The 15,876-nt window shown below is 59.4% G+C and overlaps 2 protein-coding genes across 14 annotated transcripts in view; one reads left to right on the forward strand and one right to left on the reverse strand.

Moving 5' to 3' along the window:
- Positions 1-121: 121 nt before the first annotated feature.
- Positions 122-14,034, forward strand: TREH (trehalase). 2 transcript variants are annotated; one of them, XM_059707738.1, is made up of 15 exons: positions 122-279; positions 9,107-9,207; positions 9,322-9,466; positions 9,547-9,634; positions 10,667-10,767; positions 10,871-10,963; positions 11,085-11,201; positions 11,302-11,424; positions 11,666-11,715; positions 11,804-11,998; positions 12,459-12,676; positions 12,900-13,011; positions 13,177-13,289; positions 13,548-13,601; positions 13,825-14,034. In XM_059707738.1, exons 1-15 carry the CDS (start codon positions 191-193, stop codon positions 13,963-13,965), a joined length of 1,740 nt encoding a protein of 579 aa, XP_059563721.1. In that variant the 5' UTR covers positions 122-190; the 3' UTR covers positions 13,966-14,034. The 2 variants fall into 2 exon arrangements, with proteins under 2 accessions (XP_059563721.1, XP_059563722.1); XM_059707739.1 differs by having other exon boundaries at positions 13,177-13,279.
- A 230-nt stretch (positions 14,035-14,264) lies between these two features.
- PHLDB1 (pleckstrin homology like domain family B member 1) overlaps positions 14,265-15,876 on the reverse strand; it is a 50,914-nt gene continuing 49,302 nt past the window's right edge. For all 12 annotated transcript variants that reach the window (XM_059707713.1, XM_059707711.1, XM_059707709.1 and 9 more), the window contains one exon: positions 14,265-15,565. In XM_059707713.1, coding sequence (XP_059563696.1) covers positions 15,425-15,565 — 141 coding nt within the window. In that variant the 3' untranslated portion in view covers positions 14,265-15,424. The remainder of the gene's footprint in view (positions 15,566-15,876) is intronic.

The following is a 15,876-nucleotide window of genomic DNA, read 5'->3' on the forward strand; positions in this document are numbered from 1 at the left end:
GGCGACTCTAATCCGCTGCCTCGGCTCACAGCTCACAGCGTCTCTGCCGGCTCCGCCCGGGCACCGCTGCCTCCTTAGCTGCCCCTCCAGTGGCCACGCCTCAGACGTGGACTTTGCTGCCTTGGCAGGTGGGCCTGGCAGTGCCCCAGTGGCAGCAGCTGCCTGAGCTCGCCCACTGGCTGCAGCCACCATGCCCGAGAGCGCCTGCCAGCTGTGCCTGCTGCTGCTGCTGGGCCTGGGTCTGGGGTCCCCGGAGGCACTGCCCCCGCCCTGTGAGAGGTAGGAGTGGGCACCTGCCCCCCCCGTGAGAGGTCGGAGTGGGACCTGCCCCCCCCCCATGAGAGGTAGGAGTGGGACCTGCCCCCCCCGTGAGAGGTAGGAGTGGGCACCTGCCCCCCCCGTGAGAGGTAGGAGTGGGACCTGCCCCCCCCACCCCTTGTGAGAGGTAGGAGTGGGGATGGCCCCTGGGGCTGGTGGGGGAGGCTGAGGGTCAAGGGTTGGGATGGGATGGGGCTCAGGCCTGAGGGCAGAGCAGGAGAGGAGATTGGCTTCCTTGTGGAGCAGGCTGTGCTGGGCATGGCCCCAGTGTGGGGAGCGTCACCCGCCCATGGGGAGCGCTGGTCGAGGTCACCTGTGCGCCCGTCCAAGCCTCCTCCCCACCCTCCCTCCAAGCTGCTCCTTGAACCGCACAGGGCTGTCTGTCCTCAGGATTGTTCTAGAAAGTGTTCTGCCTAACTTCCCGAGCCTGGATGTGGGAGGGGGCGTCAGAGACAGCTCCTGGGTTTGACCTCTGACCCCTATGACAAAGGACAAGTTAAACCTTCCGGGGGCCATGGCTTCCACCTGCAACTCCTGGGGGTGAGCGGCCCTGTCGGCCTCCCCAGCCCGCAGGTCGCTCCCATCGACCAGGTTTGCTGAGCTCTCACTTGCCCTGGGGCTGCTCCGTGAACAAGAAAAACGAGCCCCACCTCACCAGCAAGGAAAGGAGTAACAGAGGGAACGTGCTAGAAGCACAATTAATAGCAACATGAAGTCAGGGAGCCGCCCGTGGGGGGGGGGGGTGGAGAGCGTTGCAGGCAGGAGGGGTGTCTGGGGCGCGATGCGGAGAAGAATCTGCAGGAGCCACCGCGGTGGCTCTGGGAGGAGACAGCCCAGGACTGGAGATGCCGCTCCCGCTGAGGCCACTGCGCAGGGACCGGGAAGAGGCCTGGGCGGCTGGGCACCCGCGGGAATGGCGGGCGGTGATGGGGCCTCCGTGGTAGGACCAGAACGGCGAGCAGTGGTCCAGTATGGGATCTACTTGGAAGGTCGAGCCGATCGGACGTGCTGATGATTGATTGTGGCTCAGTGGTTGAGTGTGGGGGTCACGGTTTGATTCCCAGTCAGGGCACAGGCCCGGGGTGTGGGCTTGATCCCCAGTGTGGGGCCTGCAGGAGGCAGCCAATTAATGATTGTCTCTCATCATTGATGTTTCTATCTCTCCCTCCCTCTCCCTTCCTCTTAGAAATCAATACAAATATATATAGATATATATTTTTTAATACAAATATATTTTTTAAAAATATATTGATGAGAGGGTCCAGTCCCTTAGGTTTGCCCCCTGCTGGGCACGCAGGGCCTTCTGCATGTGAGTGGGCAGATGGTCAGAGCATGGAGAAGCGTCTTGGACTCCGTGACGCAAGACCCCCGTGCACTGTGGTGACCGAGGCCACCCTGAGAGGGGCGACAGTCCGATGGAGAGGGTGCGGGATGCAGGAGTTGATGAGGTTAAGGTGGAAGTGCAGATGAAAGCTGGAGTGTTTAAGCAGGCTGTGTTGCCCTCACTGGTGTGGCTCAGTGGAGAGAGCGTCGGCCTGTGGACTGAAGGGTCCCAGGTTCGATTCCGGTCAAGGGCACATACCTGGGTTGCGGGCTTGATCCCCAGTGGAGGGCATGCAGGAGACAGTCGCTCACCATTGATGTTTCTCTCTCTCTCCCCCTCTCCCTTCCTCTCTGAAATCAACAAAAATATATTTTAAAAAATTAAAAAGTAAAACAAATGCCATAAAGTAAAAGGCTGACAGATCTGCTGTCAGGCAATGTTCACTGGACACCACGGTGATAACCTAATGCTGCCAGAGTCCACACAGACAGCCTCTGGGCGCACAGGCTGGCACGGAGCAGACACCTGGGGCACCTCCCGGCCTGGCTGCTGAGACTTTGGACTAGAGAATGGCTACTGGAGAGGCCATGGCTAGCCTGCTATCAGACAATGGAAACCACTCCTGCGACTGAAAGACGTAAGGTCACCTTGAAACCTGAAATGCCCATAATACCTCGGGCGACCTGCTCCATAGGGAGGGGCCGGAAGAGACCGGAATGAGATGCATGGTCGTGTGGGGCGAGCTCCTAGCGGGTGGGAGCATCGCGGTCCCTTCAGCAGCAGGTGCTCATCCCCGGCCTGACTGTGGGACCACCAGGAGCTGCCGGATCCCACTGCCCTTCAATGGATTGTGTGCCCTCTCCCAGCTCTCAGCGGGCTGGCAGAGCCGCTGGCTGTGGACGCAGTGGCCAGGGGAGCCGGGAGCCGCTGTCTGTGGACGCAGTGGCCAGGGGAGCCGGGAGCCGCTGTCTGTGGACGGCAGTGGCCAGGGGAGCCGGGAGCGGCTGTCTGTGGACGGCAGTGGCCAGGGGAGCCGGGAGCCGCTGTCTGTGGACGGCAGTGGCCAGGGGAGCCGGGAGCCGCTGGCTGTGGACGCAGTGGCCAGGGGAGCCGGGAGCCGCTGTCTGTGGACACAGTGGCCAGGGGAGCCGGGAGCCGCTGTCTGTGGACGGCAGTGGCCAGGGGAGCCGGGAGCCGCTGGCTGTGGACGCAGTGGCCAGGGGAGCCGGGAGCCGCTGTCTGTGGACGGCAGTGGCCAGGGGAGCCGGGAGCCGCTGTCTGTGGACACAGTGGCCAGGGGAGCCGGGAGCTCACTGCTTGCGAGGCTGCCACGCTGATTAAAGATGATAAAACCCAATCTGCTTAGGGAGCTGAGTGACATCCTGGCGGCCACTGTGTTGGGATTGACTGACCTTAGTCAGTGGCTATGGCCTGGCCACAGGGTCTGGCAGGTCAATGGAAACTTGGTCTATAAAAGCCACGCCCCATGGAACCGTCATGGGGACCTGAGGGCTGCACTAAAGCAGAGACATGGGTGCCCATCAGAAGAGCCCCTCCCTTCGTCAGCAGGTACCTGCGCCAGCCAGTCGGTATCTGTGTCCTCGTGTGAGATGGCCACTTGGGTTCCTAAACCAATGGGCACTGGGAGGCTGCAGCAATGCAGCGATGGCTGGATCTAGAAGACTCCACGTGCACTCGCTGAAGCACTAAATGCTAACAAGAATGGTCTGTCTGCCAACAAGAGGGCCGCCTGCAGACGCTGCCGGCAGACTCCTGGGGGAGGACATGCGTGCAGCCGGCACCGGACGGAGGTGGGAGACTCAGAAGCCACAAACGGGCCCGACAGGAACGCCTCCTCCGGACTGGCCTCCAATGCCCGGTGGTAGATGCAAATGCTCAAAATATTCTATAAGGACCAGAACAAGAGATAGTGCAACGATTTGGACCCCAGAGTTACATTTCTTCAGACCAAGGAACACACTTTCATTCTCCGCACAGTGATCTGACAGACATTTGGAATGAGCAGCTAAAACAAAGGTTGTCTTTAGCAGGGAGAATGTAGGTCTCAAGGACTGTCTCACCACCTTCACCAGTGAGTCGCATCCGGCACGGGGGGGGGGGGGGGGTCACGGGAGGGCCCTAACTAAATAGATCCCTCTGCTTAGTTAACGGAGGGAACCTGGGACGCAGAGTGGAGAGGGTGTGGGCATAACTCCGCCATCCTTCCCGTGGGAGGAAGAGGATGGTATAACTGCGCTTTTTGCTTTCTTCCCACATCCCTTCCGCTTTACTTTTCCTCCCTGACGTACTTTTCCTACTGAGTGTGGGACTCCAGCAACGCGCCAACACTCCTGACTCCTTCCCATGCAATACGGTAAACACTGGCCAGCGTTGTTGGTTGAATTATTTTTCAATTACAGTTGGCATACAATATTATATTCGTTTGAGGTGTACAAGCCAGTGATGAGACATTACATAACTTAGTAAGTGATCACCCCAATAAATCTATTACCCATCCGACCCCATACATAGCTTTTAGAATATTATTGACTATATTCCCTATGTTATACTTTAACATCCCCAGGACTATTCTGTAACTACAAATTTGTACTTCTTAATCTCTCCACCTTTTTCACCCGTTCACCCTCCAACCCCCTCCCATCTGGCAGCTGTCAAAATGTTCTCTGTATCTATGAGTCTGTTTCTGTCCTGCTTGCCCATTTATTTTGCTTTTCAATCTATTTTTTTGAGTGTATTGCTACCACAGCTTTTTTTTGTTTCCATTTTCATGAAATCTCTTTCCATCCCTTTACTTTCAATGTGTGTGTGCCTTTTCATCTGACATGGGTCCCTTGTAGACAGCATATGTAGGGTCATATTTTACTATCCATTCAGCTACCCTACGTCTTTTGACTTGGAGCATTTAATCCATTTGCATTTAAAGTAATTATTGATAGATATTTATTTATTGCCATTTTATTATTCATATTTTTTATCTTTCTTATTCTTCTTTTTAATGAAGACCCTTTAACATTTTTTGTAATACTGGTTCAGTGGTGATGAACTCCTTTAGCCTGTCCTGGTCTGGGAAGTTATTTATCTGTCTTTCATCTCTAAATGATAGCTTTGCTGGGTAGAGTAATCTTGGTTTTACTCGGTAGAAAGTCTTATTTTTCATAACTGAATATTTCTTGCCAATTCCTTCTGGCCTGCAAAGTTTCTGTTGAGAAATCAGCTGACAGTTTATAAAAAATATATTTATATGCATTTCAGAGAGGAAGGGAGAGGGCGAGAGAGATAGAAACATCAATGATGAGAAAGAATCACTGACCGGCTGCCTCCTGCACGCCCTACATCAGGGATCGAGCCTGAAACCCGGGCATATGCCCTGACTGGAAATCAAATGTGACCTCCTGGTTCATAGGTTGATGATCAACCATTGAGCCACACCAGCTGGGTTTAGCTGACAGTTTTATGGGAGCTCCCCTTTAGGTAACTAACTGCTTTTCTCTTGCTGCTTTTATGATTCTCTTTTTAATTTTTTAAAGATTCTCTCTTTGTTTTTAACTTTAATTATGATGCGTGTTGGTGTGGGCCTCTTTGGGTTTATCTTGTTTGAGATTCTCTGCATTTCCTGGACTTGTGTGTCAATTTACTTCACCAGGTTATGGAACCTTTCTGTCATTATGTCTGTCATTATTTCAAGATCTTGCTCTCTCGCTTCTCCTCTGGGCCCCATGATGTGAATGTTGGTACACTTGAGGTTGTCCCAGAGGCTTCTTACACTCTCTTCACTTTCTAATTCTTTTTTTCTTTTTGCTCTTGTAATTGAGTGTTTTCTTGCTTCCTCATATTCCAAATCGGTGATTTGATTCTCAGCATCCTCTACTCTACTGTTGAATCTCTGTAAATTATTTGTTATTTCAGTTAGTGTGTGCTTAACTTCTGACTGATCCTTTTCCATATCTTTGATGTTCTCTCTAATTTCCTTGAAATTCTCACTAAGCCCCTGACGCTCTCATTAAGATCCCTGAGCATCTTTAATAACCATCGTTTTGAACTCTGTATCTAGTAGTTTGTTTGCTTCCATTTCATTTAGGGTTTTTTTTTCTGGAGATTTCTTCTTTTTTTCATTTATGACATGTTTCTTTGTCTCCACATTTTAACTGCTTCTTTGTGTTTGTTTCTATGTATTAAGTAGAGCTGCTATGTGTCCTGGAATTTGCAGAGTGGCCTTGTATAGTAGGTGTCCTGTAGGACCCAGTGGCTCAGCCTCCCCTGTCACCTAAGCTGGGCACTCTAGGTGCACCCTGTGTGGGCTGTGTGCACTGTTTTGCTGTAGTCGACCCTTGATTGCTGTTGGTGTCACTGGGAGGAACTGACCCCCAGGCCAATTAGCTGTGAGGACCAGCTTTGACGATAGTGGAAGAGCTGCTGTGCAGGAGACACCCTTCGGGGGGCTGCCTCCCTGCTTCAGTGGGGATTTGCTGTTCACTGAGTCTGCCCCTGGAGCGTGTCACTTATGGATGTGTGAAGTTGTGATCTTGTGTGATCTGAAGTTGTCCACTGGGTGCACGGGCTCAGGGCCCCCACTGGAGGTGTGAAGTCAGCCACTGGCTCTGGGCCACCTGTCAGAAGCTACAGAGCGATCTGCAGATGGCTGCTACTTGTGTTGGGTTTGGAAGTGCCCAGGAGAGGCCAAACTGTGAAGGAAGGCAGGCTGCTACTAGTGCTGGGTCCCCGGGCGCCTCTTATTGAGAGGAATTGGGCATGCTAATGCCAGCTGCTGCTAGTTTGAGAGATTTTAGGAGAGTCTAAAGCCTGAGCCAGGACAGGCCATTTCTATGGAAAAGCCACTGCAAACAGCTTGGGTGGGGCTGAAAATTGAGTGGAGTCAGGGAAATCAGCAGGACGGATCAAACATTGTGAGCCAGGCTGGTGGAAACTCAGATATGGCTACTAGTCGGCTCTATGACAGGAGAGGTCTCAGTGTAAGAACAATGACCCCTGCAAGCACCCCCATCTGGGAGAAAGCTGTCCCTGAGTTCTTGCTCTGATGCCAGACAATCCAGTTCCTCCCCATATGTCCCTGGATCCCCTCCCCGTCCCCAAGCCACTGCCCTAGTGCTGGAGCTAAGAGGGAGAGCGCGCGAGTCCAATTAAGTCTGTGCATGGGCCCTTTAAGAAGAACAGTCTGGGTCTCCAGTAGCCTCCGTGTCACTCAGCCACAATCCCTGCTGGTTTTTACAGCCCAAAGGCACAGGGACTTCTCTTCCCAGCTCTGGAAACCTGTGCTGAGGGGTCTGGTGTGGGGAAGGACTCCTGCACCTCATGGGAGACCTTACAGTCTACATATCCCTCCCGACGAAAAAGCCGCCACTGATGGGTGTTGGACCAGCCCATCCTGCACCCCCACCTCTCCTGTCATCTCAATGTGCTTTCTTCTTTACTTAGGAGACCTCCATTCAGCCCAGTTGCAGGCGGTTCTGAGTGACGGCTGTTTTGTATTTTGATGTGGTTGTGGGAGGCAGCAAGTACCAGTGTTTACCTACCTTGGTTCTGACTCCTGACTGGTTCTCCTGTTTTCTAGTTCCATTTTTATGTTTCCTATTTCTCTGTTGAAGCCCTCACTAGGTCCCTCTACTCTCACCCTACAGTCATTGAACATTTTTAAGCCAGTGTTTTGAACTCTGCATCTGGTGGACTGTCTCCATTTTGTTTAGTTCTGTTTCTGGAGATTTCTTCTGCTCTTTCGTTTGGGGCATGTTTCTTTACCTCCTCATTTTGGCTGCTCCCTGTGCTTGTTCCTGTGGGTTAGGTGGAGCTGCTACGTCTCCTGGGCTTGGTAGAGTTTGCTTAGTAGTTGGTGTCCTACAGAGTCCAGTGGGGCAATCTCCCTGTTCACCCCAGCTGGGACCTTCAGCTGGGCCCCCATGTTAGCTGTGTACACCCTCCTGTTGCAGTTGAGCCTTGACTGCTATTGGCACGTCGATGGGAGGGACTTACCCTCAGCTGTGCGGGGCCCACACCACTGAGCAGGATTGACTTCGGTGCTCTGGTGCCAGCCGAGTCTGCCTCTCGAGTGTGTCCCTTGTGGAGGAGGTTGGGTAGTGTTTTGACATGGTCTGAAGCTATCCCAGTGCACTGGCTCTGGGGCCTCCTGGAAGGTGCAAGCCAAGAAAGGTCGGCCACTATCTGTGTCCCAGGGCCACCTGGCATGAGCTATAAAGAAACCTGCAGATGGCTGCTACTTGTGTTGGTCTTGGAGGTGCCCAAGAGAGGCCAAGCTGCCAACCAAAGTCGGCTGCTGCTAGTGCTGGGCCTGGGGCCACTTAGTGAGAGGGATGGGGCATGCTTAGGCTAGATGCTGCTTGTTTGAGAGGTTTCAGGAAGTGCAAAGCATGAGCCAAGACAGGCTATTTGTATGGAAGAGTCACTAGAAACGGCTTGGATTGGGCCCAAAAGTTGGGTGGGCAAGGACTCAGAGAATCCCAGGGTGTGGCTAACAGTGTGAGCCAGGATGATGGAGACTCAGATGTGATGCCTGCCTGCCAGCTTTGGGAGGGCTCAGAGAAGAAACACTGGCCTCTGCCAGCACTTCTGTCTGCGAGAAAGCTGCCCTTCCAGCTCTCACCCTAATGCCAGACAACTCAGTTCCTCCCCATATGCCTCTGGTGCCCCAATGCTGGGACTCAGAGCAAGTAAGCCCATGTTCTGGACCTTTAAAAGGAGTGCCTGGGACTCCAGCAGCCCTTCGTCTCACTCCGCCACCCCCTGAGCTGGTTTCACAGCCAGAAGTCATGGGGACTTCTCTTCCTGACAATGGGACCCTGGGCTGTGGGTCCTGCTGTGCAGCTGGAACTCCTAGCTCCTCGGGGGATCGTCCCGGTTCCGATAGCCCTCTCTATCTTTATTGGTTTAACTATGTTTTTATTGGTTTCAGAGAGGAAGGGAGAGGGAGAGAGGTAGAAACAGCAATGATAGCCTTGGCCAGTTTGGCTCAGTGGCTAGAGCATCGGCCTGCGGACTGGTAGGTCCCAGATTCAATTCCAGTCAAGGGCACATGCCTGGGTTGCAGGCTCAGTCCCCAGTGGGGGCGTGCAGGAGGCAGCCAATCAATGATTCTCTCTCATCATTGATGTTTCTATCTCTCTCTCCCTCTCCCTTCCTCTCTGAAATCAATAAAAATATATTTTTTTAAAGTGCTAATCTTTCATCCACCAAGTGCTCTACTGTTCCAAATCAGCAAGCACTGCGGGCTCAGGAAATGGTTTGGGTGCTTCGCTGCACAAAGACCCTCCTACTTCTCTTAGCCTGTATGTCACCAGCACCCGCGAAGCCCTCCCACACCTGTGCTCAGGCGCACACAGCCCGTGTCCGTGGGGGACTGTGCCCACAGCTACCTGGCCTTTCTTCTCCCCAGATGACGTGGCCTGACCCGCCCCTCCCTGACTCTCTCTGCAGCCAGATTTACTGCCACGGGGAGCTCCTGCACCAAGTGCAGATGGCCAAGCTCTACCAGGACGACAAGCAGTTCGTGGACATGCCGCTGTCCTCCGCTCCAGGTAAGGCGCCGGGGACCCCGCCTGCTCCTGAATTTCCCACCAAAGACAGCAGGAGCCAGACCTCCCATCAGGGAGGGGCCACGGGTCCCACGAATCCCCCGTGTCTCCGCCCAGACCAAGTCCTGCAGCACTTCCGCGCGCTGGCCAGCGCCCACAACCACAGCGTCCCCAGGCCCCAGCTGCAGGCCTTCCTCCAAGAGCACTTCCAGGCCGCAGGGCAGGAGCTGCAGCCCTGGGTCCCCGAGGACTGGAAAGACAGGTACAACCCGGACGGACGAGGAGCAGAGAGGGCCCTCCAGCGGGGCTGCCCCTGAGCCCTGCCGGCCCCTGTCTTTCCAGCCCCCGATTCCTGGAGAAGATCGCGGACTCCAAGCTGCGCTCCTGGGCCAGGCAGCTGCACCGGCTCTGGAAGAAGCTGGGAAAGAAGGTATCGGGGCCCGGAGCCCAGGGGATGGCGCTGAGAGGGGTGCCCAGCTGGGAGGCCGCCTGCCCTAGAGCCCAGATCCGGAGGCGGTCCCCGAGAACACCGCCTCCAGGCCCGGGTCCCAGAACAGCGGCGTTCTAGAGCGATTGGGATTGTATCAAGAACCTCTGAGAGGGGTCAGGGGGACGTGTCCTTCTAACCCCTGACCTCTCCCTGAAGGCCCCGCCGCCCCCAGGCACACCCAGCCTGCCCCGCCCTCCCAGGCTGCCCAGTCCTGCCTCTGACCCACGGGGTGGCTAGTCCCTCTCCTGCCGGACTCTTCCGGAGGCCCTCAGGCCACGTAGCTGCTGCCCTGCGATTGGCACAGCCTGTTGGCACTTTGTCTGAGGCTCAGAGAGGGCAGTGATTGGCCCAAAATGCACAGCACCTAGCCCAGGCCCTGGCACCCACCGGCAGAGGGGGGCTCTGGGCTCCTTCGTTGGCGTGTGCTGCTCCCTCAGCCGGCACCCACGGGAGCTGAGCCTCAAGCACTCTTCCCCTCGAAACCCCGCCCCCTAAAACCACGCTCACATGCAGAACTAGCAGGGAAGAAGCAGCGCCAATGCCTGACAGACACCAGCAGGCCCCACCGGGTCCCACTTGCTCCTCGGTCACGCCCATGCACACCCACCCACTGGGGAGAGGTCATGGCCAGAGAATGGGGGGCCCTGAGTCTCTGGGCCTGGCTTGGTGGTGAGAGCAGAGACTCAGGGGGCGAAGGAGCCGGAGGAGACAGGCCGCCACCGGGGTCCTAAGAGTGGCCGCTGCTTGGCGAGCATGTGCTGGTGCCAGGCACATGGTCGGCTCCGCCACCCCACCAAGCACAGCAGGGACCCCAGGCCGCACGTGGGGCAGACCAGGCTCCCGGCAGCCAGGCCTGGGCAGAGGCCCCAGCGGGCCGAGCAGCAGGGAAGCAGAGCCCCCAGCAGCTCCTGCAGCCCAGGCCCTGGGGCAGGGGTGGGGTCCAGGCGCCCTGCACCCTCTCTCCTGCTCCAGGTGAGGCCAGAGGTCCTCCGCCAGCCCGAGCGCTTCTCTCTGATCTACTCGCAACACCCCTTCATCGTGCCCGGCGGGCGCTTCCACGAGTTCTACTACTGGTGAGTACCCAGGTGGCGGGGAGCCCCGAGCTGGGGGTGTCCCGAGCGTGCAGGGCGGCGGCGGGTGAGGTCTGGTTGGGATGACGGAGCCGTCCCCCCCCAGGGACTCCTACTGGGTGATGGAGGGGCTGCTCCTGTCGGAGATGGCGGGGACGGTGCGGGGCATGCTGCAGAACTTCCTGGACCTGGTGCAGACGTAAGGGGGCCGCCCTGCAGGTGGGGGCGGGAGGACCAGCAGCGCCGGGCGCTGGAGCTGGGTGCGCCCGGGCTCTGGCGGTCGGTCGGGCAGGAGCAGTCAGCAGCCTCCTCCTTGGCAGCTTTGGGCATGTTCCCAACGGGGCGCGCGTGTACTACCTGCAGCGCAGCCAGCCGCCGCTCCTGACCCTCATGATGGCCCGCTATGTGGCTCACACCAACGACGCCGCCTTCCTCCGGTGGGCACCCCCTCGGGCTGCCGCGCGCTCCCGTCCCCGAGGCCTCCCCAGGGGGGATGGGAGGTGCGCCCGGCCTGAGGGGTGCCCGGCTCTGCCCCAGGGACAACATCGGGACCCTGGCCTTGGAGTTGGACTTCTGGGCTGAGAAGAGGAATGTCTCTGTGAGCTTGGGGGGGAAGAGCTACGTCCTGAATCGCTACCACGTCCCTTACGGGGGACCCAGGTGAGGCCCTGCGGGAAGGTCTCTCCCCCCGCACCCCCATGCCTTCACTCCTGTGCGAGTGTCATCAGGCCCCTGGCAGGAGGGCAGGTGGCTCGGGCTCCCCTCTCAGATGGTGAGACTGGTCGCTGTGGGCCATCAGGGCTGTGGGCCCAGGTCCACTGAGTCACCAGGGCTCAGCCCCCAGCTTGGGCACCAAGGGCTCAGAGCCGCCCGTGCCAGGCTGCCCACTCTCCTCTCACAGACCAGAGTCCTACAGCAAGGACGCAGAGCTGGCGGGCATGGTGCCCGAAGGTGAGCGGCGGAGGGAGGACTGGGGGCAGGGGGCTGGGGGCCCGCCGCTGGGTCAGGCCGGTCCTCTGTCCTCTGTCCCCCCTCACAGGGGCCCGGGAGGCTCTGTGGGCTGAGCTCAAGGCGGGGGCCGAGTCTGGCTGGGACTTCTCTTCACGCTGGCTCATCGGGAGCCAGAACTCCAGCTCGCTCAGCAGCATCCGGACCAGCAAGCTGGTGCCTGTGGACCTCAACGCCTTCCTGTGCCAGGCGGAGGGGCTGATGAGCAGCTTCCACGCCAGCCTGGGTGAGGGGCCGGGCGGGAGGAGCTGGGTGAGCCGCTGGGCAGGAGGGAGCTGGGTGAGCAGCCGGGTGGGAGGACCTGGGTGAGCCGCTGGGCAGGAGGAGCGGGAAGGAGGACTCGGGTGAAGGGCCTCCCGCTTTGCAGCCCGATGGTGCCTGCCCCCTGGTGCAGCCCGGGTGGGAGTGCACAGGGGGCCTACGCGCATCTCCACGCCCCCATTTTCTCACGGGGCAGGTGGTGCCTAGTCCTCACCTCCAAACCCCTCCCCGCTCCCCGCGGCGGCCCTTCGAGCCAGTGCCCTTCGGAGGAGGAGCCGGGACAGGGCCCCTTTGCTCAGGGAATTCCGGGTCCTGGAGCCGGAGGTGGGGCGGGCTCCAGGTGGGCATGGCCTCTTGGCCCCTGAGGGTCACAGCAGGAGGCCAAGGGCAGGCCCGTTACTCCATCTAAGTCACGTGTCCCCCAGGGAATGAGGCCGAAGCCGCGAAGTACAGAAACCTGCGGGCCCGGCGCCTGGCCGCCCTGGAGGCCGTCCTGTGGGACCGGGAGAAAGGGGCCTGGTTTGACTATGACCTCGAACACGGAAAGAAGAACCACGAGTTTTACCCGTCCAACCTGGCGCCTCTCTGGGCCGGCTGCTTCTCTGACCCCTCCATGGCGGACCAGGCCCTCAAGTACCTGGAGGTGAGGGGGCGGGCAGCGCTGGCTCAGGACCCAGCAGGGAGCTCTGGCCAGTGGCCGCCACGCCCTCCTGGGTCTCAGCTGCGGGTCCCACTGCGGCCACCAGGGGGCAGCTGTGAGCCCAGACGGGAAGGCCCAGGAGAGGAACCTCTGCTTTAGGGGGGCCCTGCCTCCTGGCTCCCCGCCAGCCCCACCCGCAGTCACAGTGCCTTCTGGAACCTTCCAGGACAGCCAGGTCCTTACCTACCAGCACGGAGTCCCGACCTCGCTCCGGAAGTCGGGCCAGCAGTGGGACTACCCCAACGCCTGGGCTCCCCTGCAGGACCTGGTCATCCGAGGTAGGAGCGGGGATGGGCGTGTCCCAGGGTCCTCTCTCTCCCGCCGCAGGCGCGGTCAGAGCCAGTGGCCCCCGGCCCCAGGAAGGAGGGCACAGGCCGGCCCTGTCCCCCTCTGCGCCCCTGGGATGGGCTCTGCATCCTCAGGCCCTCCTCGGGGTGTCCTAGGTCTGGCCAGGTCTCCTTCACCCAGGACCCAGGAGGTGGCTTTCCAGCTGGCGCAGAATTGGATCCAAACCAACTTCCGTGTCTACTCCCAGACGTCAGCCATGTACGAGAAGGTGAGCTGGCCCTGCGCCGCCCCTCAGGCTCTGCAAAGCCCAGGCCCGGGCCCCGTGGCGGCCCCCGGTGGCCAGTCCCGGGCACTGCCGGGGTGGGAGACGCAGAGGTGAGCTGGCCCTGAGCCAGACCCGCCAGTGCGCCTCCCCGTGGTGAGAGGGGGAATTGCCTGGCTCTGCAAACCCCAGGCCCAGTGGCGGCCCCCAGTGGCTACTCCTGGGCACTGCAGTCGTGAGGGACAGCTGTCCTCTTGTCCCCAGTATGACATCAGCAGCGGTGGACAGCCAGGTGGCGGAGGGGAGTATGAAGTCCAGGTGAGTGGGCCCACACCCTACAGGGAATGACGGGGCTCTGCCCTCCCCACAACTGACCTTGGCCTTCCACTCTAGGCCTGTTCTCCCATGGGGGAAGGTCCCCAGGGAGGAGCCTGGCACCCCTGGGCTAGACCTTCGGGGTTTAGGTCAGGGGACCCCACACCTGCCTGGAAGGACGTGGGGGCCTTCCCCGAGGCCTCGCCACTGGCCACCCTCTCTCCAGGAGGGGTTCGGCTGGACCAATGGCGTGGCCTTGATGCTCCTGGACCACTACGGCGACCGGCTGAGCTCTGCGGCCCAGGCAGCTTTCCTGGAGCCCCTGTGCCTCGCAGCTGCCCTTCTGCTCGGCCTCCTGCTGCGGTGACGGCCCTGCCCCGTCGGCCTCAGCTCCTCCTGCGGCTCTAGCTCCCGCCTCATTAAACGTGTGCAGGCGTCCCTGCCTTCGGCCTCGTCCTTCTCCATCCCTGGGGGCCCCATGCCCTCCTGGGCCTCCCGCCAGTCCTCAGGGAGGAGGGGGCAGGCGAGGGCTCTGGAGGCCATGGGTTGGCCCCTGGGCCCCCCCTGGAACTTTTCACCAGGTGGAAATCCTGCTTTGTGGGGCAGAACTAACTCTCCTACCCCGTGAGCCTCAGCCAGTGCCCCACACAACGCAGCCCCCCAGAATCACACGCCAAATACTTTATTGTTCTGCTGAGATGCTTACAAATACTGAGAACCACCCAGCCTGGACCCGCACCCGGGCCCAGCACTGGAGGGGGCGGGGAGGTGGGCTTAGTGTTAAGGCGGGAGGACTGCAGCCAGGCCGCCGGAGGCCTCGTCCTCTGCTCCATGGTCACCCCCTTCGGAGGCGGGACTTCAGGGTCCCCTCCTCTGAGCTCCTCTCCGGCTCAGGCTTCCTCGGGGAGCCCCGCACGGAACCCGAGGAAGGCCCTTCCAGCCTCCTCCTCCTCGGGACCGATACCCTGACCTCACCCCCTCTGGCTCCAAGCAAGGCACGAGTGGACGGGAGAGGGCTGGCCGGGCCAGGCACGAGTGGACGGGAGAGGGCTGGCCGGGCCAGCAGCTGTGCGTCGGCCTGGGGACGGGCTGGGGAGGGCGGTGTGAGGTCCCGTGTCCCCAACATGAGATGCCCAAGGGCCTGGGCTGGAGAGATGATGGCACGTGCCCTCAGATGGGCCACAGCTTCAGCAGTGGGCAGAGCCACACAGCCACGGCAATTAGTATGTAACCACGGCAATGAAACAGTTACTATGGTGACCATGGTGATGGTTCTGCAAAAAGGGGATGGGCTGACCCCTCAAAGATAAAACGTGAGGCCTCTGGCCCTTGAGCAAAGTAATAAAAGTACAAATGCGGGCGGACGATGGGGTGAGAGCTGGGCCTGAGCAGCACTGCCTGAGCTGCACCCCACTCTGGAGGCAGCTCTGCTCGGGCCCCCACGGCCCCTGCAAAGGAGGCTGAGGCAAGAGGGGATCTTTGGCAGATTCTGGTACCGTAATTGTCCTTGACACAGAGGACACATAGGACAGGACCCTGCAGGGTTATTCCAAGTTCCGGGCTCCTGGGCTGCGAAACCCCCCGCCCCGCCCCGCCCCGCCCCCAGCCCTGGCTGGTTCTGCTTCTGCAGGAGGCCCGAGCTCAGCACCTCCCAGCAGGACAAAGGCCTCTGCTCCCAAAGCCCTGGCTCCGCTGGGCCCTCCCAGGGCCTCGGGACGCACCGCCGGAGGCAGCCTGGGCCAGGGGGTGACTGTGTCCAGGGCCAGCAGAGAGCAGGAGGTCGGGCCTGGGCCCTGGGCCAGCCTGAGGGCCAGGAAGCCCACCCGTCAGTTCATGAACTGAGTGTAGCCCTCAGCCCCGGTGACAATGACGTCCATCCAGATGCGCATGGCCTCTGCCGACGGGGCCACCATGTAGTACAGCCGGTCATGCGTCTTCACACAGAAGGTGAGGGCCGGGTTCGGGCTCTGTGGAGGGAAAGGGGAGCATCTCAGACAGAGCCGCCCAGACGCGCAGCTTTCTCCGGCGCCTCCCCATCCGCCCTGCCCCGCCCTGTCCCCATGACGACCTGGAGCTCGGGGCTGGGCCCTACATGGACCCAAAGCCTAGCCTCCACCAACCAAGCTGATGCTCCTGGGCCACTGGGGTGACTGTGGTCCAGGCTGAGATGTCCCCTCCTGGCCCGCAGTCCTGGGACCTGTCAGTCATGTTCTTCCAGGTGGGTCCCTGGTCCTTAGCAACCCCAGGCACAAAAGGATTTCACAGCTCAGACACCAAG

This window comes from Myotis daubentonii, chromosome 9, assembly GCF_963259705.1.
Source record: "Myotis daubentonii chromosome 9, mMyoDau2.1, whole genome shotgun sequence".
Taxonomy (NCBI): Eukaryota; Metazoa; Chordata; class Mammalia; order Chiroptera; family Vespertilionidae; genus Myotis; species Myotis daubentonii.

Excerpts from the sequence above, each read along its gene's own strand:
- TREH (XM_059707738.1), top strand. The coding sequence starts at position 191 with ATGCCCGAGAGCGCCTGCCAGCTGTGCCTGCTGCTGCTGCTGGGCCTG. Across the intron at positions 11,202-11,301 it reads AACGACGCCGCCTTCCTCCG|GGACAACATCGGGACCCTGG; the intron begins GTGGGCACCCCC and ends GCTCTGCCCCAG. Across the intron at positions 13,602-13,824 it reads GAGGGGAGTATGAAGTCCAG|GAGGGGTTCGGCTGGACCAA; the intron begins GTGAGTGGGCCC and ends CCCTCTCTCCAG.